Source organism: Leptodactylus fuscus, chromosome 3 (assembly GCF_031893055.1).
Source record: "Leptodactylus fuscus isolate aLepFus1 chromosome 3, aLepFus1.hap2, whole genome shotgun sequence".
NCBI classification, from domain to species: domain Eukaryota; kingdom Metazoa; phylum Chordata; class Amphibia; order Anura; family Leptodactylidae; genus Leptodactylus; species Leptodactylus fuscus.
The window spans coordinates 94724031-94751530 of NC_134267.1; the positions used below are offsets into that span (position 1 = coordinate 94724031).

At 39.4% G+C, this 27500-nt stretch overlaps 1 protein-coding gene across 8 annotated transcripts in view; it reads right to left on the bottom strand.

The window, feature by feature from the left end:
* Positions 1-1504: 1504 nt before the first annotated feature.
* Positions 1505-27500, bottom strand: part of PTPRK (protein tyrosine phosphatase receptor type K) — a 281887-nt gene continuing 255891 nt past the window's right edge. For 5 of the 8 annotated variants that reach the window (XM_075267972.1, XM_075267971.1, XM_075267968.1 and 2 more), the window contains 12 exons: positions 26458-26494; positions 25232-25329; positions 23888-24004; positions 19198-19352; positions 14528-14663; positions 14169-14318; positions 9938-10111; positions 8569-8700; positions 8353-8478; positions 6706-6869; positions 5500-5635; positions 1505-2642 (listed from right to left, as the gene is read on the bottom strand). In XM_075267972.1, the coding sequence (XP_075124073.1) occupies positions 2589-2642; positions 5500-5635; positions 6706-6869; positions 8353-8478; positions 8569-8700; positions 9938-10111; positions 14169-14318; positions 14528-14663; positions 19198-19352; positions 23888-24004; positions 25232-25329; positions 26458-26494 (1479 nt within the window). In that variant the 3' untranslated portion in view covers positions 1505-2588. Of the gene's footprint in view, positions 2643-5499; positions 5636-6705; positions 6870-8352; positions 8479-8568; positions 8701-9937; positions 10112-14159; positions 14319-14527; positions 14664-19197; positions 19353-23887; positions 24005-25231; positions 25330-26457; positions 26495-27500 lie in introns of all 8 variants that reach the window. The other 3 variants (XM_075267966.1, XM_075267965.1, XM_075267970.1) reach the window with 1 other exon arrangement.

The following is a 27500-nucleotide window of genomic DNA, read 5'->3' on the forward strand; positions in this document are numbered from 1 at the left end:
CGCCATAAAAACGAAGCCCGTAAGAAAGTAGCACAAATGTACTTTTTCTTCTAATCCACCCCATTCTGAATTTTTTTTTCCACTTTGCATAGTAGCATCGTGAAGAAACATTTGTCCTGCAAACATTAAGACCTCATATGGCTCTGAGATCGGAAAAATAAAGAAGTTATAGGGTTTGGAAGGGGGGGGGGGGGGGGAATCGGAAACAAAAATTGAAAAATGTCTGCAGTGGGAAGGGGTTAACAGCAAACTGCAATTAGCTGAACTGGAACAGCAAAAGAACTGAGACCCAGTCCCCAAAAAGAACTACGAGTCATCCTCCCAGCTTGTGTCATCAGATACAGGCCAGGTGCCATAATGATGACGTGTAAACTATGGGAGGAATAATTTCACATAGCAGGCAAACAAAGCAGCAGTTCTACAGCAATGTATTTAAAGGATCTAATGTAAACTCAAGAGTTTTCTTAAAGAGTTGATCCCATCTCATTCTAAAATTCTTATACACACAGAGAAAAGGTGACCACATTCATATGGGGATTCCGAACATCATTTAACAAACGATGTCAGGGAATGAATGAATTTTTAACTGACCATTTGTTCTGATGTAATATAAGGCACATTGACTTATATCATTAAGGAAACATGCTTAATCATCCTTTCATATGCATGCTGTGATGAATGTTGGAGAGAGTCATTTAATAACTATTAATAGGTGTATGGCCACCTATACTAATTGCTTGATAAACCATATTTGGTGGCCAAACTATTCTTTTTTTTTTCTTTTGTTGTGATGCATAGGGAAACACAGGAGTATGTAAAGACTCTCTTCAGGAGGCTGGCTGCACTCCCCTGCTGTTCAGCATTCATGGAATCCGTAGCAATGGGCAGTTCACACATTTTCAGTAGCCAGTAGTTCTGAACTGATGAGCCAGAGGGAATAGAAATAGCAGAATGGGGAAGGTGTGTACACAGATAACACATTTGGTATTATGGAGTGAAGTGTAGTTTCAGAGTTATGCAAAAACTATTACCTCCCCACCAGCCGAAGCAGACTGAAATGCTGCAACATACTATCAAAAGTGTCTCTGCTGATTCTTTTTAGAGTATGAAACATACAGGAAAGTCTTATTTTTTTTTCTTTATTTATTAAAAAAAAAAGAATAGCAAAAACCCCTTTTACATAAACTACATCTAGTCTCTGAGGTGGAATAACCATCTTATTCTAGTAATTGTTGAGTCCACTGTAAACATACACTTATTAAAGAAGAAAAAAAAAAAACCTTTATTTTCAATGGATGCTTGCATTATTGAGATCTATAATATACACTAGATTATCCATCTATAAAATATACTTTCTTACTGCAGATTACATTTTGAGAACATGACTCCATTGTAGACATGAAAACTTAGATATAAAAATACAAGGAAAAAGCAAATAAAAATAGTTGGAATAAATCATAATTTAAACATTTTTCTGGGAATCATGGGACAAATGACACGCCTGGAATATGGTATTTGTTTATTTCAGTTTACTTTGCGGAGAGCCCAAAGCTTACAAGTCTGTAAACATCAAGACACACATCTTGTTACAATGTGCTAATCGAATGTTTGTAGGCCCTGGACCATAATGTTGCATTCTCCACCTCAATATGGAAACTGAATGTTCCTAACAAGTGGTCTGGGACTCAGTTCTTGAATTTGTAAGCATTGATTTCCCACACGGTGTATGAATAATCGATCCACAGTTACTAATGTCTTGGTGGAAAACTGTATATCACTTTGGTCCTGTTTTTAAAGAAGGTCCAGAACCAAACAAATTCACATAACTAGAGTTCACCAGAATGAAATACAACAAAACATCTTTAAAACATTGCTCTGGGGTTAATGCAGAAAACAGATTCCTTTTACTTACACTCGTAACATACAAAAATAAACCGCCGTCATTTTCAGCAAAAAGCTTTCCTCAGGAAAAAATGATTGTTTCTTCAGCCGTCAAAATAAAGGAATGTAAATAAGCAATAAATACAGAGTGTGCTTCTCCATATTGACATATTTACAATTGATTCTTTGGCTTATGTTTGGGATTCCTTTAAAATAATATATGGTTTGATCCAGGCATAAATGTACAAAAAATATTAAGCCAAGTACAGTTCACTGATGCTTGAAATGTAGAGAGAATTACAGGAATTTACTGTCAAATCTGAACTTCTTTGATAATCATCTTAAACAAATTTTATTTTAAAAAAAGAGAAACGGCCACATTGTAAATAGACACATGCAACATATTGGCTCAAGAGTTGTTCTGTGAGACGGCTGCATATATAAATACGTACAAATCCCGGAGAGACTGTCCAGTTCAGGCTTCCAGCACTGTATGATCATGTGGCACTAAATTCATCAATACTGTCTACAGTCATAGAAACAGCTCCTTTTTACGAAGATACAGAAAGTCATAAGAAAAATACTTTTTTTTTCCTTTAGCTTTTTGTTTGCTCTGTTTAAAACGTAAAAGGTCCCATGTAAAAATCCCCCACTGCACAGCTGGAGTGACATTTGTCCGAACTTGAACTTCTTACTGCCACGTCCAACTACGACGATTCCAGGTACTCTAAGGAAACATCATAGCAGAAGCGGTATTGCTCCTGGAAAATAAAGAACATTGGTTAGCTCAAATCATAGAATCCAATTGCTACATCTGTTATTACTGATCAGCCAACTTGTGTGTTAAAAATACTAGGAGCCCATTGTTATAGCCTTTGGTTTTATATATATTCAAAAGTGCACGGTTATGCATATAGTATACCTTAGGTGGGTGAGGACCCCGTTTCCAAATCCAAAGACATTGTTAAATTGAGATTCATAAAAATATTGTCTATAAAACAATTGGTAAAATCAAAATACCTGGTCTCTAATATACTATGCCATACCTTCCTATGCTATGTTTCTCTAGCTCCCATTCTCCTCTATAGGAGTTATAGGAACAGCATAAAGCAGCGATGTTTGGCATTTTCCTGTATATTAAGCCCATAGAGGTCAAAAATAGGAATCAGCAAACTACCGTAGCTCATAGCAAACCAGGTTCATTATTAGTTTACCAACAATTTCACATTTGGCCAAAGCTGAGATTTTTTGGATTTACCACCCACAAATTGCTATTACGTTCTGGGACCTCTTTACACCCTAAAGTATAATGATTGTAGGCCCTGGGAAGGTGCGGAAAAGTAAAAAAACAAACAAACAAAAAAACACATCTCATACTCCTCCTCCCTCCCCTCCAAGGACTATCACAACATATAGTCTTCTGGTTTCCTTGGTGAAATACACAGACCCAGGTCACCACTGATTAGACCTCACAGATCATGTGTGGTTGTCTAAGTTATGACGCACAGTATCAAAGCATCATAATGTTGATTCCCTCACGTGACTGCTGAGACCAAATAAGAGGCCCAATTTTTCCACAACTCCCAATGGCCTTTGATTCTTATACTTTGAAGTCTAAAGGGCCAAGTATAATAATGGCATTTCTGGGTTTGGGCCAAGTTTGGTTTAGAATAAGTTTGGTTTAGAATAAGTGTGGTATGAACTGAAACTAGTGGGGTGACCTTCACAAATATTCATAAAATTAATCTTGCAAGGTTTACCTATCACTAGTCAGGATGGGAAGCAGTTATTTCCATCTTGGCAGTGATGGGAATAACCCTATAACATTAAATCTAGATATGTAGACATCACTTACAAGCTGAATAAATCCATTTTTTTTGGATTGCCATTTCCTGATATGCTGTTTATTTGGCACCCAGCTCCATCAACACCACTGTTGAGTCCAGAAAACTGCTACCTTTGATGCTAAACTACCCCCAATTGTCACGAAAAAATAAATAAGTTCACATTATAAGGGAAACAACCCAAAATATTACTGAGGTGAATAGATTGGGTTCCACTTAGTCAGTGTACCATGAGTGTTGGCGCAAATTGATACATCTCCACAGACGGAGCTGTGTTAGAAAAAAATGTGCTCGTGTGGTTTGGAAATGTAAAGCCATATTTCCTCTATATTGCAACAGTGTGTGTAAATCACATTAGCTTTGACTTCATAGTCAGGCGGCATAATAAAAATGAGTTAGTAGCTGATCCTCAGCAGGCACACTGTGTTAAGTCTGCTGCAGTTATTTCTGGCTCCTAGATACAGGAGTTTGCGAGAATAATTTAGGTTTACTACTATGGGCAGTAAGGTTGCTTAACTGCCATATGGTAAATACATTAAAATGATATTGCTTGGGAAAATTATAAAACAATCATCTAGCTATTTATATAAAGAATAAACAGACTGTATGTGTCTAACAGTGTATTTACACACCTTGCCACTGTGCAAATTGCATGTCTATACTAAGATGTGCATCAGTTTTGGGATGCAAACAGGGTCAATTTAAGGTAAAACGCGTGGCACCCATTAACTGCTTGTGCTGCAGCTTGAGGGAAAAAAAGATGCACTGACATCTCAAAATACTGTGAAACCATACGTATCATGACAAGTTATGTTTTGCCATACAGGAAAGTTTGCAATGGGATCCAGTAAGCTACAGTAGTGTGAAAACACCTCAAGCTCATCAAATGATTTGTTATAATTATTGTTAATGTATGGTAACTCATTTTTTCACAGCTAATTTACATACAAGTAATTTCACAGTAAATTTTGTAGAAGTAGAAAGATGAAAGTAAAACTATGATGCTCGCAAAATGCAATTAGACTGATGTCTTTGTAGGGAGGGTAGAGAATTATTAATAATATTTTATGTATCACATTCCTAAAAAAACAGCCTTGTACAACAGAAAGAGAGAATAAAGGTACAAAGGCATGAAAAAAAAATTATGTGCACGGAAGAAAAAATAATTAGAAAACAATTATCTAAACAAACATTATTTCTCATTAGCCACACAGGCTCATCCGAGGAATGTTTTCTTAGCAGGATTTCCATAATTTGCCCTGGTTCCATTGTTCCCTTAGCAAAGTGATATATGCAAGAGATCCCAGGGGCCGGCTACATTCTGTGCAAACACTAGATCATTATGAGTTGAACCTTATTAAGCAAGTATGAAAAGTTATGCTGAAACATACAGGGCATCAATTTGCCATATGACAATATACTCCATATGGTGTTTGTTTTTCTGCTATTTACAGCTACATTAGTGCTTGCTGATCTTAAGAAAGTTTGGAAAAAATAATAAATGCAACACACACCTTCTATCTGAATATGTAATACAGTATACCTCTATTATACTGTAAGTATGCATTTATACTCAGAGTAGAAATGTACAATAGGTAGTGGTATCAGCTAACCTGCCAGGATCAAGACAAGAACAAATGCACTGCTTAGATGGGGAAAAAAAAAATCAATGTTTATGAGAAGATACCTTAGAATTACTTGCAGCATTAGATATACAAGCCTGTTATCCTGTCTACAGACACTAAAGTAGATGGACTGCCATCTTAAAACTCACCGGAGTCTCTACCATATTTGGCTTGCTGTTGCGTAGTGTTTTCACAGCATGGAAAACATCCACCACATTTTGTCTCTTGATCATTTCGCACACAATACTGATGGCACAGAACACACCACTTCGTCCTCCACCATTTCTAGACAGAACAAAAGAGAAAACTTGTGAGATACAGAAGAACCTTTTGGTTTAGATTCAATAATAGTCAATGTAAATGAATCATCATATCAATCACTATAGATTAGAGTCCCAGAATCTGACAACCATCATGTTGTCAGTATCACTTCTTGCTCAGAAGGTGACAGTTTATTATAAGAGATGAGCGAGTAGTACTTGATCGAGTAAGTATTTGATCGAATACTACGGTATTCGAAATGCTCTTACTCGATCGAGTACCACTCGCTGTTCGAATGTAAAAGTTCGATGCAGAACCAGCATTGCCTGCCCGAATGCTATACAGTCGGCCAATCAACGCTGGTTCTTCTCCTACCTTTAGAAGTCTTCTCCATGTAGCTTCCCCGCGGTGTCTTCCGGCTCTTCATTCACTCTGCCAGGCATCGGGCCTGGGCAGAGCCGACTGCGCATGTCCGCTTGTAGTGCAGGCCCGATGCCTGGCAGAGTGAATGAAGAGCCGGAAGACGCCGCAGAGAAGCTGCACGGAGAAGACTTCTCAGAGAATCCAGCCCGACCCTCACTCGTGGACTTGGTAAGTATAATTTGGTTGAACGTTGCCTACCCCTGAAATGAGAATTTTCCCCCCATAGACTATAATAGGGTTCAATATTCGATTCGAGTAGTCGAATATTGAGGGGCTACATGAAACGAATATCGACCCTCGAACATTTTACTGTTCGCTCATCTCTATTTATTATCAGTTGCTGAGAGACCAACTTATAAGTGACATCCAAAATGCCACTGGATCCCAACAGAGGAGAAAATTGCTGTTGCAACAATAGTAAAATAAAATATCTGTGAATGTAAAACAGTGTGCGTTTTCAGCTGTATTTTTATAAGGTGAAAATATAGGAGGAGACTAGCTTTATTCATAAAAAAAGAATAGATTTCTATACCTATAAGAGAAAGATATTATATGAAAACATACCTACGATGCACCTATAATGGCATATCAGACCCACAGGCCAGGTCAAACAGGACATTAGAGAGCTCAAACAGACATAGTAACATTCCATGATGGCTATCATTACTTACAGGCAGTGAATGATCGTGCGCCCTTCCCCTTCATCACATTCCTCTTGCCATTTTTCAACTTGCAAAATCAATTTTAGGAAAGATCTTTTGGAATTTGGCACCTCTCTATGAGCCGCCCATCCTAAGTACTGGAACTGTTGTACCATCAGATAACCTTCTTGAGGCTGTCAAAAGCAAAGAACGCTCAAATTAATATTTTAATCATTAAAGTAGCAATGAAGTTCTGCTGATGTGTGTGTCAATAAAGGTAAGCGTACCCACTTTGTGATAAGAAAACATAATGTGATTGCTTCTATTAGCTGAATGCCAAACTCTAATATTGGGAAAGCCAATTTCATGTTCAGATTTGTAGTAATGTAGACTTTAATAGTTGCACATAAACTCAATAGCCAAATCCAAAATAAACAACAAAAATAATTTAGCCTCGCCCACCAACAGGGACTAGAAAAAGTTGGTGCAAACGGTACGGTACCAATATACCGTTTGACCAGTCTCCTAGGTGGAAATTAAAATCAGAATGCAAAGAATTTTTTCTCCAAAGCATGTAGTTCATCAGGGGACAATGTATCAAATTATTAATAATGCATCAGCTAATCCAGGGCTAACCCCATATGGGACAAAAACCAATCAAGCTAGATACTAAACACAGCAATAAGACCTATAAATATACTGTACATTCTTAAGTACGCACATATATTTTCAAGTCCAGTAAATATAAATTACATCCAAGAATGTCCTAGGGTCACCAAAGTAGAATTAAATTGAAATGGCCAAGACATGTATGCATACTCCATACATAAAGTCATAGATCAAGATGTAGTAAAGATAGTGACATCTATACATGTAATCAGCCAAAAACGCCCACCTGAAATGATATAGCCCTGGGTCTCACAAACATGTTGGTGTACAGGGGCAGAAGACATGGTAGGAAATGAAACACAAATTGGCTGGGTTTCAATACCATAACCCAACCGACAAGCTGAAAAAAGCCAGCCAATAGAGGACTGTGTCATAGCCATTCATCAGTATACGTTTGGCCGGGTCACAAACAGCATTTGCGCATGCTGTCATTATTGGCGCATGCGCACTTGGTGGAACGCATATCGTCTTGCTGGTGGTATGAGATGGTTGTGTATTGCATGACCAATTTGTTAATCAAATCATTTGTTAATAAAGTATATTGCAAAATTTAATATCGTCACAAACCTTGGCAGAAAATGAAAAGTTGTTTGAAAGTTTACTATAAAATTTTGCAGATTAAAAATATTTATGACCTATCCTACTTATCCAATACCCCAACAGAGCTACTGAACAGAAAGCTGTGTTATCTTTGCAGTTGCCAGACCGGGCACCGCAAACCAGCTCAGCTCCATTAATTTGAAAGTGACTTATACTGTGGTGACTCAACTCTGCCATTACACCGAGGATGGTGTGGTCTGATTCCTGTTCCATTCTGTGTCTCCACTGCTGACAACAACTAATTGATGGGGAGGCTGGGTGAACGATTCCCATAGATGTGATATAAGTGAACTATCTTTAGGATAGAGCAAATATTTTTAGCCTGGAAAATCCCTTTTTGAGGGCTAGATGCAAAGCACACAGAACTAAATTCATGTTGTCCACAGAATTTTTCATTTAGTTACTTACCCGCGTCAAGTTGCATATTCTGAAAATTCGGCTGATGACATCACAGTCCATGGAGCATGACATGCATTCCACTTGAATTGGCCCATACCGTAGCATTCCCTCCTCTGGCCAGTACTGGGGGCAACCCTGTGTGTCACAAACTATATCTTATCAATAAAAAGGTAGTCAAATTTATACAACATATACTGAGCTAAACAATTCGAACAACTATATGACCTGTGTTAAGTCCACCTCGTTCAGCATCACTAAAGAAGAGCATCCATAATCATATACTAATCTCCAGAAGTCCTTCACAGTGTTCGGCAAGGGATGCTGTGTGACGATGAAGGCAGCTGGCTGTCTGTAGCTCTGTCAAAACGACAGGGGGAAAAAAAAAGACAAAGATAAGAGACTTGCATTTAGCACTGTAGACATAGGGAAGAAGATGGACAGGTCTGTCAATCATGGCCAAAAGCTTTATATTTGGAAGATCTTGTTTTAGTTATTTAAGAGCTTTATTTCATCTTCCAAGCTGTCAGAGGCAACTCAAAGTTTATGTGTAAAGTATAAAATGATGTGAAGATTCTTATACAGATCTGGACAGAAAATCTGTTAAGAGGCATGAGACTGTGATGTCTTAAAATCTCAGTGCATTCAGATAGACATTGTGGCATGAGAGATATGTGAGCCTGGTGCGCATTGTGCACTCCATTCTAATGCATTTCATCACATCGTGCATCACTTAACCAATTATGCTAAATGAAACAAATAGTACTGCCTCTTCTAAATGCAACATAAAATGTTCTGCCTAATGTAGTTCATTAAAGTCTCCATTTACAATTTAATGTATCCATTAATTATTCAGCATGAAGAATCGCTGAAGTGGAATTTAGTAAACATCGAAAAAGAAGCCATGTCGCAGTTTCATGACATGTAAACAAGGATACATGCTGCTGTGGAGTTTACAATTACGACTCCCTATAGGAGGCTTTTTTTAATGCAAGTTTAGATTTTAGACTTGTTATTAAGAACCATGTTGCTTGTACTTTTCACTGTAATTACACATCACTTTCGTAAACCCTCTTTATGGTGTGCATCAAGCAATCTGCATTAACAGAACAGCTTGGTTCATTGAGTCTGTTCTCTTTAAGTGATATTCAGCTCCTGAAGTGAGCAGATGTGAACTACACAGAAACCTCAGAGCGATGCAAACATGAAAGAGAATTAAGCCATATTACATCTAAATGACATCTGGGAAGATATGAACACTTTTGTCATACCGCACAGTGGCCTCATATTTTCAAGGATCCGTGAACCTTGCCTTGATAACCTTGACTGCTACTAAGTTCTCCACTAAAAGCTGCAGTGGAAATAAATGGACCATGTGAAGGCATCATTCCCTCTAGAGGTGAACCCTGAAAATGACAAACAACTTGCCAACATTTCATGGGAATTCAATTTCTGTGTACGACAACAGGGCTTTAATTACTGCCCATTAGCTTCCTATTTGTTTTGGAATATTTGCAGCATGGATACATCAATCACATTGTATCAGGCTTGATTCCTGTCCTCTACACGCATCAAGCAGAGAGAGAGGTCTCCTTACATCCACCAGTGCAGCATTGATGTAATTGCTGCTCTCCCCATCTATGGTAATTAAGAAAGGCAGACATCTGTCAGGCGGCAGAAGGTCCATGAAGCGGTTCTTGTCATGGTTCCTTGGCAAGCAGGCTATACTGCAGTCCTCGGCCTGTAATCTTGGGGTCACAGAATTCAGAGTCTGCAGAAGAGAGATTCATTAGAGACAAAGTACTGCCCCAGTGATTATTGTCAAAGGAGAATTAGCCTTCTTAATAGTAGCATCAGCAACAGAAATGAAATTTAACATGTAAAAAAAAACAAACAGAAAAAAACAACTGTACAACATGGGGGTAAAAAAAATAAACAACATTTTTTAACCCAGGATGATCTAATTCTTAAAGAAACACTAGGCTACATGGATGTCCAGAATAAAAATAAATAAAGTAGGCCAGGGAAGGTGGGAAAAAAAACAAAACAAACCCCCACCCCCCATACTCACCTGTCCCCAGATGCCTTCCCAGCGCAGCCTGGTCCTGCTTCTCCGCTGTTGTCTTTTGCCAGAAGTCCTTGATGACTGTAATGTCTGAGGTCAGTCAATGGTCTCAGGAGAGGACACCAGACGTCGCAGGTAATGACGTCCTGTGTTCTTTAGGAGGCCGCTGACTGGTCCCAGCAGTCACGGGTGTCAGAGACTTTCGCTGGAATAAAACAGCGGAGCTGCAGGACTGGACAGCGCAAATCAAAGACACCAAGGACAGGTGAGTATGTTTTTTTTTTTTTTACAGCTTCCCCCACCTAAAATAAAAAAAAAAAAAATATATCCTGGACAACCTCTTAACTATTCAAGAGTCTCTGTGTTCATACAAATGACAACCAATCTACTATGTGTGGCAGTCTGCAAGATTAAATAGAAAAAAGTATGTGTTCTGTATTCTAGTGAATACTGCCAATTATTTCCCATTACACAGCAAGCATACTACAGCAGATCATCAATGTAAGGTAGTTGGATTTTCTTAAACATAAATTTTATACTAAGGGAATCTAGAAGCAAGGGTATGAGAAATTCTCTAGCTAATAAGATTTGTAAAGTATTGCTATTTTGTACAATACCTTATGGATGATTTCCACTAGTTTTCCTTAAACACATCTGCTGTCTGCAGAAGGGATTTAAGCTGGTAATAACCATGTGAAAGAGACAGGTTGCGGTGAAGACTCACACACATATATTTGTGTTTGCTTACAATGGTTTATAACCACCGCTCTGTTTTTTCAATAAATTTTGTAAAATTCTAATCATCTTAAAGGGGGACGAGTCATAAGAAAATGAACTAATGCTTAAAGGGAGTCCACCACCTGTTACAGAGCACATTACCGTGACAAACAACACACCTCTGTTATGTATGTCACTTTTATAATTTGCCTCTGTAAAATACTCAGTAACATGGTGCTGGCAACTGAATATGCTTAGAGGAGGTGGTAGACTCATTTAAAAACAGATTTTTATGTTAAACATTTTTAGAGAACTTGGTGAATTTTATTTAAAAATGTTCCATTTGACTTATGGTAAAAAAACAAACCCCAAAACAATAAATAAGGGGTAAATGACCATAAAGCTGGTGGGGCCTGTGGCCCTACCCACGACTCTCAGCACATTCCCTTTCAGGAAAGTGGTGAGGACTGTGTAAAAACGAAAAAAGTTGCAATTTTTTGCACAAAAACTTGTCTCATGCTTTTTACATGCATTGTACACCAAAATATGACAACCTGCTGACTAGTTATACTGAAGTTTCACAATATGTGCTAAAATTCAATTTACAATGTGAAGCAGCTATAATAAGATTGGTCTTTATTAGAGATGAGTGAACAGTGTTCGATCGAGTACATGTTCGATCGTATTATCAGGCTGTTCGAGATGTTCGATTCGAGTCGAACACCAGGTGGCGCAAACACAAAAAATTTGATTCCCCTCCCACCTTCCCTGGTGCTTTTTTTTTTTTGCACCAATAACTGCGCAGGGGAGGTGGGACAGGAACTACGACACCGGAGGCATCGAAAAAAATCGGAAAAAGTCATTGGCTGCCGAAATCAGGTGACCTCCATTTTAGACGAATAGTGGATTTCAAATCCAGGTCATATGAGAATGTGAACTTTGTGACTAAGAGACAGGGATAGCTGTACAGGCAGGGATAGCTAGGGATAACCTTTATTTAGGTAGGAATGTTATTAAAAATAACTTTTTAGGGCTCTATCGGGTGTGTAATTGTGATTTTTGTGACATAAACTTTTTCCCATAGGAATGCATTGGCCAGCGCTGATTGGCCAGAGTACGGAATTCGACCATAGTGGATTTAATATCCGGCTCATATGAGACTGTGAACTATGTAATTGAGACAGGGACAGATGTACTGGCAGGGTTAGCTAGGGATTACGTTTACTTAGGGGGGAATGTTACTCACCCAGCTCTATGGGGCTCTATCTGGTCGGGATCCCTGTCAGCTTGCGATATGCGCGAGCTGACATTTTCCCATAGGAATGCATTGACCAGCGTTGATTGGCAGAATGCCATACAGAGTACAGCATTCGGCCAATCAACACTGGTTCTGCCGGAGGCTCGTCTGTGAGGAGGCAGAGTCTAAGATCGGACCAGAATGGAGACTGCTGTGGACCGATCTTAGACTCCGCCTCTTCCGCAGAACCAGCGTTGATTGGCCGAATGTTGTACTCTGTATGGCATTCGGCCAATCAACGCTGGTCAAAGCATTCCTATGGGAAAAAGTCAGTTCCCGCATATCGCAAGCTGACAGGGATCCCGACGTAATACAGTCAATTGGGCCTGTTAGATGCTTCCCCTGCTGTCCCAGTTGCATTCCAGGGTGTTGGCATCATTTCCTGGGGTGTCATAGTGGACTTGGTAACCCTCCTGAGTCGAATAGTGGTTTCCCCCTAGACGAGTATTTATTCCCCATAGACTATAATGAGGATCGAACAGTCGAGTATTGAGTGGCTACACGAATCGAACTTCGAACATTTCACTGTTCGCTCATCTCTAGTCTTTATTAGTCCATGCAGATGGGTTTGCATTTGGGACATGTGAATCATATGCACCAAACTAGAGCATAAGTCAAGGTAAAACACATTTTATGACTATCTTCTAAAAACGTGTTTCAATTTTCCAAAAAAGGTCTGCTTGTGCTATTAATGGGTTATTAAGTGCACGCAAATACCCTTAGCAGTGTTTGAGAGATTTCTGGGTTTCTCTGTGAGCTCCTGGCATCTTCGGCATTTGGTTACATGGGGCATTTTCCTGTTCTGTGTTTTTCTAAAACTACAATGATTACCTTGGGCGTCACTCAGAGCTGACTCACACCTCTCTTCCTCATTCCTTCCCCCCTCCCTTTCTCTTACTCTTCCCCTCCCTGTTTCCCTAATTAATCTGCCCACTACTTGCTCTTCCTATCTAACCCCCCCCCCCCCCCACCCTACTTACATATTTTACAGTCCAGACCTTTTGGACATCTTCTTGATGTCTGTTGGGCATCCATGCAATAGAGCTAGAGTGCCAGTTACTGTGCATGCCAGCACTCTGGCTCTATTGCACCCAGAAGATGTGATGCCCTGTATCCAGAAGGTCCGAACTGGAAGTCAGATAAGTATATGTAGAGGTTTAGTATAGGTGACCCTCCGTTTCCATCACGGTGATCCAGGCAAATATAGATTTTTGGTAAACTAAGTAACTTAGAAGGTAGGGTTAGGGGGTATTTAGCTTACATTTGTAATATAAATTTATCCCGGACAACCCCCTTAAAGTGAAGCTCCATTTTAGGGCAAAAGGTAAGCATATTAAATATTATACCTAAAACACCTTTGTTTCCAGCTCATGACTGTTCTCTTAGTTGGCAGGAAAATTAGAAACCCTGTTAACCACCGGGGTTATATGTATCTGTTTCTCCATACCCTCTATAGATACTAAAAGTATGGTCTTGGGGTGAGCTCTGAAAGAAGAACTTCATTTTAAAGCACAAGTTTTCTGAGTGGTATATTAGTTAGATTCCTAAAATGTTTATTGGCATTATAGCACTATGTCTGTAATTTAAGGTGTATGTGTCATTTCGGGCAAAGGGCCCAAAATCGATTATTTGATCAAATTGCTAAATACCACTTAAAAGACAGCACATAGCTTAAACACATAAAATTTACATTAGAAACACTTGTAATACATTCAAAAGAGAGAAGCCTAGAATACATACTGATAATACCTGGAATTCATCTTTGAGATGCGACGAATTGGTCTGGGAGTCTATTCGGATCATGTCAAAGTATGCTGCTTTAAATTCACAGACTGGAATGGCAGTCTCTCCGCATAAGCATGCTTCCAGGATGGCATCGTGAATGAAGATATACTGTTCCTGTAAACCCCCACAAAAAAAAAAGAAGCAATTAGCCTTCAGTCACTTTTATACTTTAGCAAGCTCAGTTGTTATAACCCCACCAATTACTTAGTTATGATGTAACCTAAAGGACAGAGCACTCTACTTGATTGAAATACAAAGATGATGGGACTGCTATATCTGAACCTTACAACCTGAAGTCAAGTAATTGGAAAGAAGTTTATTACCTCGGTTTGGACCATGTTGATGCGGCGAGAACGTAATGCCTTGACACAATTATAGATGTCTACAACTCCTTCCCGCTCTGCCATGTCCAGCATGATATCGATAACTATGTAACAGCCGGTGCGGCCAGCGCCAGCACTAGAGATTGTAAAAACAATGATTTGTTAACCATCGCACATGCTAGAACATCTTTCTTAAACAAGCACATAATTACAGCCATAGAAGTAAGCGTTGGCACCCTCAACTTAATATTTGGTTGCACAACCTTTGGAAAAAATAACTGAAATCAATCGATCCCTAGAACCATCAACAAGTTTCTTACATCTCTCTACTGGAATTTTGGAACACTCTTCTTTTGCAAACTGCTCCAAGTCTCATATTTGAAGGGTTTCTTCTCCCAACACCAATTTTAATCACTCTCCACAGGTGTTCAAAGATATTAAGATCTGGACTCATTGCTGGCCACTTCAGAATTTTCCTGAGCTTTGTTTCCATCTATTTCTGGGTGCTTCTTTTTAAGTATGTTTGGGTTCATTGTCATGCTGGAAGACCTATGACCTAGGATGCAAACCCAGCTTTCTGACATTGGACCTTGCATTGAGATCCAAAATCCTTTGGAAATCTTCAGATTTCATGATGCCTTATACACAACCCAGTGCCAGAGGCAACAAAACAACCCCAAAACATCTTTGAACCTCCACCATAATAGACTGTTGGTACAATGTTCTTTTCTTTGTACAGTTTATCCTTTCAGTAAATGGTAGAATGATGTGCTTTACCAAAAAGCTCTATCTTGATCTCATCTGTCCACAAGATGTCTTCACAGAAAGACTTTGGCAAACTGTAGTCTAGCTTTTTATGTTTCTGAGTCAGCAGTGGGGTCCTCCTGGGTCTCCTGCCATAGAGTTGACACTGATACACCCTGATCCCGCAGGACAGCTTGGATTTCTTTGGAACTTGATTGGGGTTACTTAAGATTGTTAATATTTTTACACAATTTTTGTTTTAAAGTCTTTCAGTTCAACTTCTCTCCTTTTTATCTGGTTTCAGGTGTGACTTTTATATTGCCCACACCAGTTGTGTGAGTGAATGAGCATCATGTGCTTGAAGATAAAGCTATTTTACCCACATTTCTGAAAAGGTGGCAACAATTTTGTCTGGCCCATTTTTGGATTTTTGTGTGAATTTATGTCCAATTTGCCTTTATTCCTTTGTTTTTCTGGGATAAATAAATACTTTGTTTTCTGGAAAAATATGAGGGGTGCCAACACTTGATGGCCATGACTGTATACTTTATATACATAAGGCATATTTTCTTACACTTTATTATGTACACTTAATATTAACAGTTTTAATATAAACTAAAACAAACCCCACATAATGCACTTTTTCACACTGATGTGTCTTTTCAAAAAGTCCATGGAAATAAAAGTGATAAAGTAAACAGTCAAAACAAACCTTCCACCCCATGTACTTGTGTGAAGTGGGTGAATTGAGAATAAGATAATATAAGTGTACAGAAAGGATATCCCATTAAACCTTGATCTTTAATAAAAATATGTATTCAGAGGAAATGCATTGGGACACAAAATTTGAAGTTCTGAGAGTGTTTGGCCATGTATGCCCTGGGTGAGATGTGGGGCCCATCCTTGTCAGGATGGGAATCTGATGAGGAATTGAGGGCCAACATAGAATGGCAGGGATAAGTAGGCAACTGGTACCTGACATGTTAAGGGACCCATCAAGTCTTGATATAAGCGAATGCTCCACCCATGTAAGATCAAACCATTCATTTACTATTTTATATGTTGGTCAAACAGTATTCATTATGGAGGAGGAAGTATTTTGTAGCACGTAGCTTTTATGATATGATTTCCCACTCATGGGGACGTAGTTTGGCCTTTTATGGCGTTATATTGTGCAGTAGTTGTAATATGCCTCTATATGTACGGAATCTTTAATGATAAACATTAAAAAGCTAAGTTTTAAGTTCTTTTTGTACTGTGATGTTGCTTTAGTTTTTGAATGTCATGGTTTTTAATGGCATTATATTAAAAATGTGAAATGGGAAGACTGTCCAGAAGGCTCTACAGTTACAAGGTGAGGATCATGACAGCTACATAAGAGCTGTGTGATATCCGAAACTGCTTTGATTTTTTACTAGCAAACATTTTCTCGGACTAGTTGCAGTTCTACATGTAAAATCAGTATTTAGGCCTCATGAAGCACTTTAAAAGGAGTTCGACAGGCTAAATATTTGATGATCTATGCTTAGGATAAAAGATCAGTAGGGTTCTAACACCCAAAGTCTAACCAATCAGTTGTTAGTCAAGGCTTCAGCATTCAGGTAAGTGCTGCCACCTCCTTAGTATTTACCAAGTACAACAATGTACAATTTTTTTTTTATTTTTATCATTCCTAAAAATATTCTTATGGAAGATAAGCTGCTGCCAGAGGCATGTGGTTAAGGCTTACTCCCTTCTCAGAACACAAACTGGGGTGGCCAGGAAGAAAATCTGCCATCCAAAAGAGCATCCAACATACAGATATCTAAATATCCAGTTTTAGATCAGCTTCATGACCGGTCTTACTTTTATCAGACAACCTTGAACATAACTCTACTGATGTTTACTGCAAATTAAACTGCATGGATTATAGTAAGGTTTATCATAGTGAACACAATCCTGCACATACATGAGCTCAGTAAACAGTCTTAGGAAATCAGATTTTGTAGTAGAGAACTTAATACTGTGAATGTTGTTTTCCTGGTAAATATTGGGTTGGTATGAAATTATAGGACAATTAAGGATTTTTTTTTATTTTTTATAAGTTGTTAAGATTCTAACTTAACAGATAATGGACTTAATGGACTACATGGTAGAGTATAAGTTACATCCTGTGTATCTCAGTGTATCCCCTGGTTCTCATTAGTAGGTCTAGCACAGGCAGAAGATAACTGGCCTGTGCTCTGACTCTACAGCCTGCCTCAGCATTCAATCATGGAAGATCAATACCAAGAGGTTTTCAGCACAGCTATTTGTTTACACTTCACTGCTGTCTGAATAAAACAAGAGGAAAAGCACATTCGACAGTCTGATTTATTAGAAGTGCATTCTCCATCCGCTTTTTTCAAGAAAATAAGAAACAGAGCTGAGCTGAGTTATTTAAAGCAGCCAACTCATTGTCTCAAAATGACACCAGCATTTAGGTAAACATGGAGAAGTGAATGTCTAAACGCATGGCAGTACATCTACATTGCTGGCAGAGACCGATTTAACTTTCTACTTTACAGCAAAGGCAGCAAATGAGCCCAGCAAAAGGAATTAACAAAGATGTCTCGCTAAATATCCTTGTCTTAAACTCTGCAAAGTCATTGTGAATGGAAATGTTACAAGAAAAGTTCCAGCTTGTTTTAAGCGCACAATCCGAGTTAACCCTCATGCTGCCTTTCAACTAACTTGCATTTTTTTTTCCTGCTACGTCCCATATTTACCAGTCTCGCAAGAACACAAAAAACTATGAAAAAGTGCCTTATGAAAAAGCACTCAAATGGTGAGCCTATTACTTCTTGAACAGTGGGTCTCAAACTGTGAGTCGCCGCTCATTGTCTGATAAAACACAGGTCCCAGCCAGTGTTAACCTCAGCACAGAGTAGGATCTCTAAAGCAGAAACGTCACTGATAATGTCAGTCCTGCATCATCAGGGCAGTCTCTGTGGTTAGAAAAACTATAGCCATCATCAAGAGTCCACAAGTCCTTACATGGGAGCACTTCAGTCAGAGTGTTTAGACTGAATGCTGTAATGTAAAGGCAGAGGCATCATACACAACTAGAAGTGGTAGGAGACGTCTCTCCTCTCTCTGTTGTGGGGTGTTAATTCCAATGTGGAGTGTTAATTCCAATCTGGAAGGGCTGCGATTTCTAAAATGATTTAATGCACATTTCCAAGGTTTAATTTGAGGAGGATGGTCTCAATGGACTATAAATGGAATAGTGGAGACGTTACCTGCCATTAAGAGCAGGAAAGGAGGTAGAGCTGCTACTAGTGAAGCTGCAGCGTGGCGATTGGTGCTTCTGTGGAGGTATTTTGTCCTTCACCATGGTATTTGTTTGGCACTACTAGGGTGAGGCGTTGTGTCACAGTGCGGAGTTTTGCAAGTTTGGAGACGTAGCACTGTCATGTCTGGCTCTACCGTGAGGAATGCTGTATGATGGTATTTGGCAGTGTCGGGGAGGTATGTTGTGCTGCAATATGGTATATCTTGTTGATATGGGGATCCTGTGTGCTTGTACTGTGATTTTTGGGGCTTCTACTGGTGCTATATGTGGTGTGCTGTGGGGTTTGGTTGACACTGGTAAGGGTATTATGTGTACAGTACAGTGACAACAGGACTGGCACTCTGTAGAATCTCTCTCCTGGTGAGGCCCAGGCATCACAAGATTGGTGAAGCCCGATTCACAAAAAATTTAACAGCTATGCCCTATAGGAAAGAATGTAAGCAATTACAAAACATGAATGTCATTTCCAGAACGATTTACTTTTCAGCAATTTTACTGACAGTCACATGAAGTCACGCATAATATTTTGCCATTTACTTGTATGAATTTCATTTTCACTGCTTGTGTGGCATTGCAACCTATAAATTATAGATTAGGCCTGTTTTCCACTAACCTGCAATGAACCACAATGGGACCAGCACTTGGCGGGTTAGACATTTTCACTCTTCTTATAAAGGACAATAGCCCAGTGGCATGGTATGGTACTCCATGGTCAGGCCAGCCAGTAAAGTGGAACTGCTTGACTTCCCTGATTTCATTATATGCCCTCTGTAAAGAAATAACATTCAAATATTGTTGGTTGTTCAGGTAAAGTAGTACATGTCAGATATATATCTCCAGAGCATGGATAGGAAACTATACATTTTCTAGAATGTAGTGAAGTAAGTACATGTATTACTATATTTATTTCACTTGGAGAGCAACTCCGTGTCCTGAGTTATAGCATCAGGGAGCAGGTTGATGGCAAATGATTGCTTTATTCTATGATATTTTATAGTGCCATCAAGCAATCTATTCCACCAAACAGCTATCTGCAGGAGAAGGAATCTAACTGTACTGTTTTACTTCGCTGAACTACAAGCAACAAATGTCAACAGAGCAGTAACAAATAATTAATCCACAGGCAGGGAAACGACTGGCACAGCACACCATGAGAACAAGGAGCTTCATATGCTCTAGCAATATATTATAGTGAAAAGTAAGGATGCCCAATACAGCCTATTTCATAAATTACACAAAGGAACTAGTAGAAAATGTTGATGTTTTCATACAGTACAACAATTACTAATAAAATACATATTGTGAATCTCATTGTAACAATGTAGTAGTAAACTTCCCATGCATCAGATCAAATCCCAATCAATATCTAAATACTGCAGAATAACGACCACAAGATCCCATACAACATGGCTCTAGAAGAGAATTTTTTCCACCCAAACTTGAGTGTGTCCCCATAGCTTATCCAAGTGGCTGTAGCACGTGACAGGTTGTTTTTTTGAAGTTTCTATGCCTAAAGTTCCATTCATTTGGGATGTTTTCCACAAGCCCCATTCAGCCAATTACGATATTAGCAGAAATTTCTGCAACAAATCTGGCCTTTCAATATACCTTTATAGACAGGGCTGTAGGTATGGGGTAATGAGGCAGCACTCGCTAACGTGCCTAAGACCCTAAAGGGGCCCCAAAGGTATCTCTGCTACAGAAAATATAACACTGTTGTAAATGGCACAAGGTAGATAGCAACTCCATTACAGATATAGTATCTAGGTCCAGTAATTACATTTCATCACGGGAGATGACAAAGCCTTTCTCAAAAATTATGTATGTCTTGAGCATCGAGCCATAATACACATATTTGCATAAGTAATAATAGTGTATAAATATTTACAATGAATTATTGGTAGTCTCATAATCCCTTTCCGTTGGCCGCTGATTGGCCTCAGAGGTTCCTTGCAGCAGGGACTTCTGCCAAAATAAGACCCTGGAGCAGCAGGACCAAAATGTGTTGGGAGATGCCGAAACACCAGGATAGGCGAGTATGTGTTATTTATTTATTCCCTCATCAGGCCCCTTGGAAAAAAACCCTGCTTATCCTGAACAAGCCTTTTAAATTCTCTTTACTGGGATATAAAATCTAAAAAAGATGGAGAACTTCAGTGGAAAACAGTTGACAGATAAGAGTTGCTAAACAACAGTTGTGCAACAATGGGCCTTTAAGTATAGACTTTTGGTTTTTCCCTGGGATACTTAGTGTGGGAACACTAGGTATCCCAGGGAAAAACCAAAAGTCACCGAGTCTCACCATGGGAGAGCAACAAACCTCTTCTCTTGTGTTAGAACTTTGTTGCAACTCTTAGGGGGTGTTCACACTACCACTGGTGACCATCAGTAGTGATTGTTGCTATTGTCAGTTACAAGATGTTAGCAGTGGACACAAGATGAACCATCACAAATCCATTAAAAGTTCCATTCATTTAAATGGGACTATATCTTGTGTCCTTTAGTGACTGTTAAACACCCAATCCGCCACATGTCTGTTTTTTTCATGGACATGCAGGACTTTTGTGTCCGTTGAAAAAAAAAAAAAAAATTATTATTATTATTTTTTTTTTTTTTTAACAGAGTCTATGGGTAACAGGTGGGTGTCCACTATACTGCCATTATTACTGTTGTTTTTTTTTTTCTGCGCATGCTCAGAAAGGAGAAATAATCAGTTAAAATAAATGGACACTAACATCATTTAGTGTCTGTCATGATAGAGGTCCCTTTTTTTTTTTTTTTTTAAACAGACACTATCATAACAGGTATCCAACGGTAGTTTGAACCCACTCTAAGGAGTAAGTGCACAATAGAGCATCCAGTAAAGTAGTAGAACACTCACCGCACAATGACCTGCACCATTTAAAGTGACATGAGCATGTAACACAATATACAGTTTAATGCAAGTCATAAACAACAAAGAACAGTGCAAATAATTCACTATACATAACACTATACCTTAACTCTTTCAATTCAACAAACAAAGGATCAAGACAAAAATCGGGCCCCTAAAGGTCTTGTAGTGATTTTTGATAGTCACTGTGACAATAACAGATGTTAACCCAGCCTTAGACTGACAATGCTTTTGTTAATGAAGGGTTAAACAATAGTATTATGTGAAAGAATATGTGTTATCCTTAGTGACAGCTAAAGTCCGTTGCTGTCATCCTATGATAAAAGACAGTAATGGACTTTAGTAACGGTAGTGTGAACTTCCCATAACACTGTGCATGTACATGTTCCCCAAGCTACCAATGTTTGTTTTAATAATTCGATTTTCATAGAAGATATTCAGTAGAATTTGATCTGCACATCAAATTGCTGTGACACTTTTGTTATATGACAGAACATGAAACATTGATAACCCCCTAGAGCAGTGATGGCGAACCTTTTTGAGACCGAGTGCCTAAACTGCAACCCAAAACCAAATAAATTATCACGGAGTGCCAACACGGCAATTTAACCTTAAAACTCTGTGGGTCCACAATTGCGGACCCACAAATTACAGTCATGTGACTGGGGCTTTACAGATCTTGTACTGAAAGGTAAAGGTCTCTGCATTCTGTACTTTTAAACAATTAATTTTCACTATTTACATCGCACAGGATCTGTTTTATAGTTTACCGTGCAATGTTATTACATCCTGTACTAATTTCACGTCTGCTATAAAACAAATACTGTGTGATATACATAGTGAGGGGACCCCACACAGTACAATCTGCCCCTCAGTGGCCCGACAAACACTGTACAATCTGCCCCTCAGTGGCCCCCCACACAGTACAATCTGGCCCACAGTGGCCCCCACACAGGATTATACCTGTATACTCCACAGTAGCCCCCTCCCACACAGCATGAACTGGTCCACAGTAGCCCCCTCCCACACAGCATGAACTGGTCCACAGTAGCCCCCCTCCCACACAACATGAACTGGTCCACAGTAGCCCCCTCCCACACAGCATGAACTGGTCCACAGTAGCCCCCTCCCACACAGCATGAACTGGTCCACAGTAGCCCCCTTCCACACAGCATGAACTGGTCCACAGTAGCCCCCTCCCACACAACATGAACTGGTCCACAGTAGCCCCCTCCCACACAACATGAACTGGTCCACAGTAGCCCCCTCCCACACAACATGAAATGGTCCACAATAGCCCCCTCCCACACAACATGAAATGGTCCACAGTAGCCCCCTCCCACAGAGCATGAAAGATCCACAGTAGCCCCCTCCTACACAACATGAAATGGTCCACAGTAGCCCCCTCCCACACAACATGAAATGGTCCACAGTAGCCCCCTCCCACACAGCATGAAATGGTCCAGAGTAGCCCCCTCCCACACAACATGAACTGGTCCACAGTAGCCCCCTCCCACAGAGCATGAAAGATCCACAGTAGCAGCATAAAATGGTCCACAGTAGCCCCCTACCCGCACAGCATGAAAGTCTACAGTAGCCCCCTCCCACACAACATGAAAGGTCCACAGTAGCCCCCTCCCATACAGCATAAAATGGTCCACAGTAGCCCCTTACCCACACAGCATGAAAGTCTACAGTAGCCCCCTCCTACACAACATGAAATGTCTACCGTTGCCCCCCTCCCCTGACAGTGCAAACAAACACAATATAATTACCTGAAGAGCTGCCGGGTGTTCTCTCTTCTGTTCACTGCGCGCGCTGATGACTTACGTCATCACGCCCGCGCTTGTTCAGAGGTCACACTCTGTAGTCAGTGTAGGCCGCGTAGTACGCGTGGCCTACACTGAGCTACACTGACAGCTTTCAGCTGGATGCGCATTTGCACAACCAGCTGAAGGCAGCGATCGCTCACTAACGGGGAATCCTGCATCGGATTCGCCGTTAGTGAGCGATCAGGGCGACAGCACGCGTGCCAGCAGAGGGGGCTCTGCGTGCCCTCTCTGGCACGCGTGCCATAGGTTCGCCATCACTGCCCTAGAGTAATGATAGCCGGATTCTCATTGGCTGCTAGCTGATTCTTTTTATCGTTGTAACAGTACTCTTAAAGAAGCATAAAATGTTGCTCAAATTATCATGGATACATTTCTTCACTTTCTATACTTGAAAATGCGTAGGCCTGATACTTTATGGCATGAGTAAAAGCTAAAGATAAAAGGTCAACACTCAAGTTAGCCTGGTGGAATAATATAGAAACTAACTACAAGATCATCAGGACCCTGGTCAGATGAGGCAAGGATAACAATACAAATAGAAAAAACAAAACAAAAACAAAACATTCTTTAATATTTACCCTTTCAAGCGTGAAGGTTCGGATCACATACTCTGCAAGTGGTTCCACTTCTACACATGTCACTTTAAAATCTGCATAGACTTCAGTATCATCAGGCCAGTACTTGTAACATTTGACCTGCAACCACATAACAAAACAGTATGCATTCAGGAACTAGATACCAACAGAGCACTCTTATTTGTAGTAAATAGTTGCATTACTCAGAAAACAATACAGTAAAAAAATCTGGGGCATCTTTTCCATGTGCCTCACTTAGTGAGCTTAGGGTTTACAGGACAAACTGTACTTTGTAATAGTACCACAGATTTTTCTGTAAGATATACTGGGACAATGGGAAAAAAAATAATAATGGGGTGGAATTGGAGAAAAACTATGTTTGTGTGACTTGCTTATGTGCATTGTTTTCATGGTGTTCACTCTACAGTCAAAAATGATGTCATCTGTATTCTATGGGTGGGTAGGATTCTGTGGACACCAAATTTATATAGTTTTGTGCATGTCTTTTTTGTTATGAGGCGAAATGTACTTTTATTTATACCAATTTGAGTAGTGGCTATTGCTTTGATCGCTTTTTAACCAAATTTTTATGGGAGAAAAATATTTTTATTAAGTTTGTAAACCGGGGCGTTTTCAGACACAGGGATTTCCAATGTATAGGTGTTTCACAGTATTCTTTTTAGTTTCATATGTATGTTCTAGGGAAAAGAGGGCGATTTGAATTTTTAATTTCTTTTTTTTTTTTTTACTATAATTATTAGTCTCCCTAGGAGTCTTGAACCCCAAGGGATCTGATCACTGATGCAATATATTCCAAAGCTAACACATTGCTAATTACTGGCATTTATATTACAGGCTGCACAGAGCCCCCACAAAAATGGCACCTCAGGCAGCTTTGACCGAGGTGCGAGAGGACTTAATTCACATGATCTGTGTGGGCATTAGTGCTGGGTCTTTACACAAGTAAAAACTACTTTCAGATGAATTATTTTACTGCAAAATTTGCATTTGTTTTGGAGATCTGGTGCAGAATGAGAGTCCATTCAGACAGTGGAAAATGAAGAGGAAATGAAGCGGACTACTGTCTCAGATTCCTCTCCATTTTTCAGCCCCCCAGATCACTGTGGCTTTCAATGGCATCAGATGAGTGTCTTGCTCCACAAGTTCTATGACTGATCAACCATGGAATCTGTGGCAAGATTGAGCTAGGCACTTATTTTTTCAGCTTAGAGCTCTACCTTTCATTTAAAATTCAATAAAAGGCAGATTTAGAATGAAATTTGTTCACTATACAATACAAATGTGTGAGGCTAGTAACTTAGTGCAGTCAGAAATGAATATACTTACCCTGCCAACTTCCACTAGATTTGTAACCATTACAATGCAGGCAGACTGTTCTTGCCAAATCATCCTCCAGAAATCATACACCGTTTCATGAACCGGACCTGAAATATGAGGACAATAAAAGGTTTAAGAGAGTTAAAGCCAGCATATCTAAATGACGTACTAGATTCAGTATCCTATTCTTAAACATTGTATTATTTTTACCAAGGTTTCTCAATAATTAATGCAATATAATGAATATGAAGCATCTATGTTTGGGTAAAGTTGATCTACCGTAATAGGGTAGATACTTTGTCTGCCGGACGCCACAAAAGATGTTTGGCAGCAAGAAATCTAATGTCAAATTACTGTAATAACATGTATTAACTGGAGACTATAAAGGTATCCTATAGCAAAAGTCCGCATATCTTCACAAAGGTAGTCCATCTCTCCTTACTAAGAGTTGCTGTTTTCTGCTGGAAGTCCATACAACCAATAATCACTACATAATGTATCCGCATAGGATTTGTAATGAAAACATCTTAAAAGGGAGTCTGTCACCAGGGTGACACATATTAAACCATTAAGACTGTTCACATTTGCGCCAGAGTTTCCGTCGCAGTGTTCACCAAACAACGACAGAGGAAAATGTCCTGCTAGGTTTTAATCGCAAACTAGCAAAGGAAAAAGTCCGGCACGGATGACTTTAAACTGCTTCAGTTTAAAGACGACGGACCGCATTATATTCAAGTGTAGAAACAAACAACGGGATGGAAACGCTAGTGTGTACCTAATGTAACATTTAGATAGGTCAGGCTCACATAATGCTTTTCTCATAATATAAATTTGTGTATGTTGATGAGATATTCATTTATTTCACAATATGCAGATGAACACTTTAGAGAACCAAGGGTGGTTCTGTTGCTCCAAACTGCTATGTCCTACATTGCTCTAATATGCCCTCTTGCTTCATTGAATGATAGGGCTATGGATCTTATATTCGCACTGGTGTATTAGAGCAGTGTGGGGTATAGCAGATTGGAACAATAAAGACGCCTTCAGTGCTACTAACTGCCCAATCGCATATTGTGAAAAAAACTAATATCTTAGGAATAGAGAGAGACATTTTCATATGCAAAAAACGCCTTATTCAGGTGAGTCTGACCTATCTAACTGTGTTACTGGTATAATAAGTTGGCAGACTCTCTTAAATTAAAAATAATGGAACAGTCATAAAAGCAGATCCTTACCTTGGGTTGCAATGTAATGACTTGGCCTCTGGTATCCCTGAAACAACATGCAAATAACTGTTCACTTTCTGTAGTCTACTTTTATCATATGACATTAATAAGCAATTCCATCATAAGCAAGAAGTATTAAGAAGGAGTAAGCAATACATTCATACATTTTACAGTGACAGCCAACTGAATATATAAAATGGGGTAATACAATAGAAAAACACTGCAAACCTGCCTGTGGGTTCTGCATTATTTTAGCAGGGATGCGGTTACATGTGTAAAGCTCCTTTTTCCAAGATTGCAACCTATCACTTATCCACAAGATGGGTGATAAAGTGTTGAACCGTTGGAAGCTCCATCATAAGAAACTCTGTTCCTTCTCATGTATACAACACTTAAGATTATTAAAGCCCAAAATCAAGCATTATTTAATGTTCTTGACTTATCAGCTTTTCTTTATCTTTTAGTTAATTGCATGGCAAATTTGCTATTGACTGGTCTATTATATTTTTTTGGTCTTTTTAAAGATGTATCACTTTGTGGAGCACTTGCTGGAAACATGAATAATCATCATATAGCAGCTACAGGTTTCAGTTTGAGAAGTCCACGATAAATACAGTCATAGTTGTGTAAAAATCCAGGCAGTGTTGCCTACTTAGCAGCGAGAGGCTCTCAGTTTCAGAGAAAACACGGCAACACCACTTATACAAGAAAATGCAAAACAGCACTACATGCAGGCAAGGAGTCATTGTTTTAGCAGCGGGAAGCAGCAGGCACGTGGAGCAGTTGCCGTATACAGCCACTCTACAGTTTCCTTTCTCAGAAAACTACTGCTAAACTAACTTTGTAGCAGTAAAGTTACATACTGATCAACAACATTTGCCACTAGTCTAGCGCAGGATGGACACACTTGTATACATCTGATATACATCACACATAAGGGACACCACGTCTTTAAGCGAGTTTCACAGAGGTTTTATTTGCTCTTTTGTCATAATATAGCTTAGATCATATTCACATAACATTAGCTGTTAACCTTTAGCATGTACTGGCAG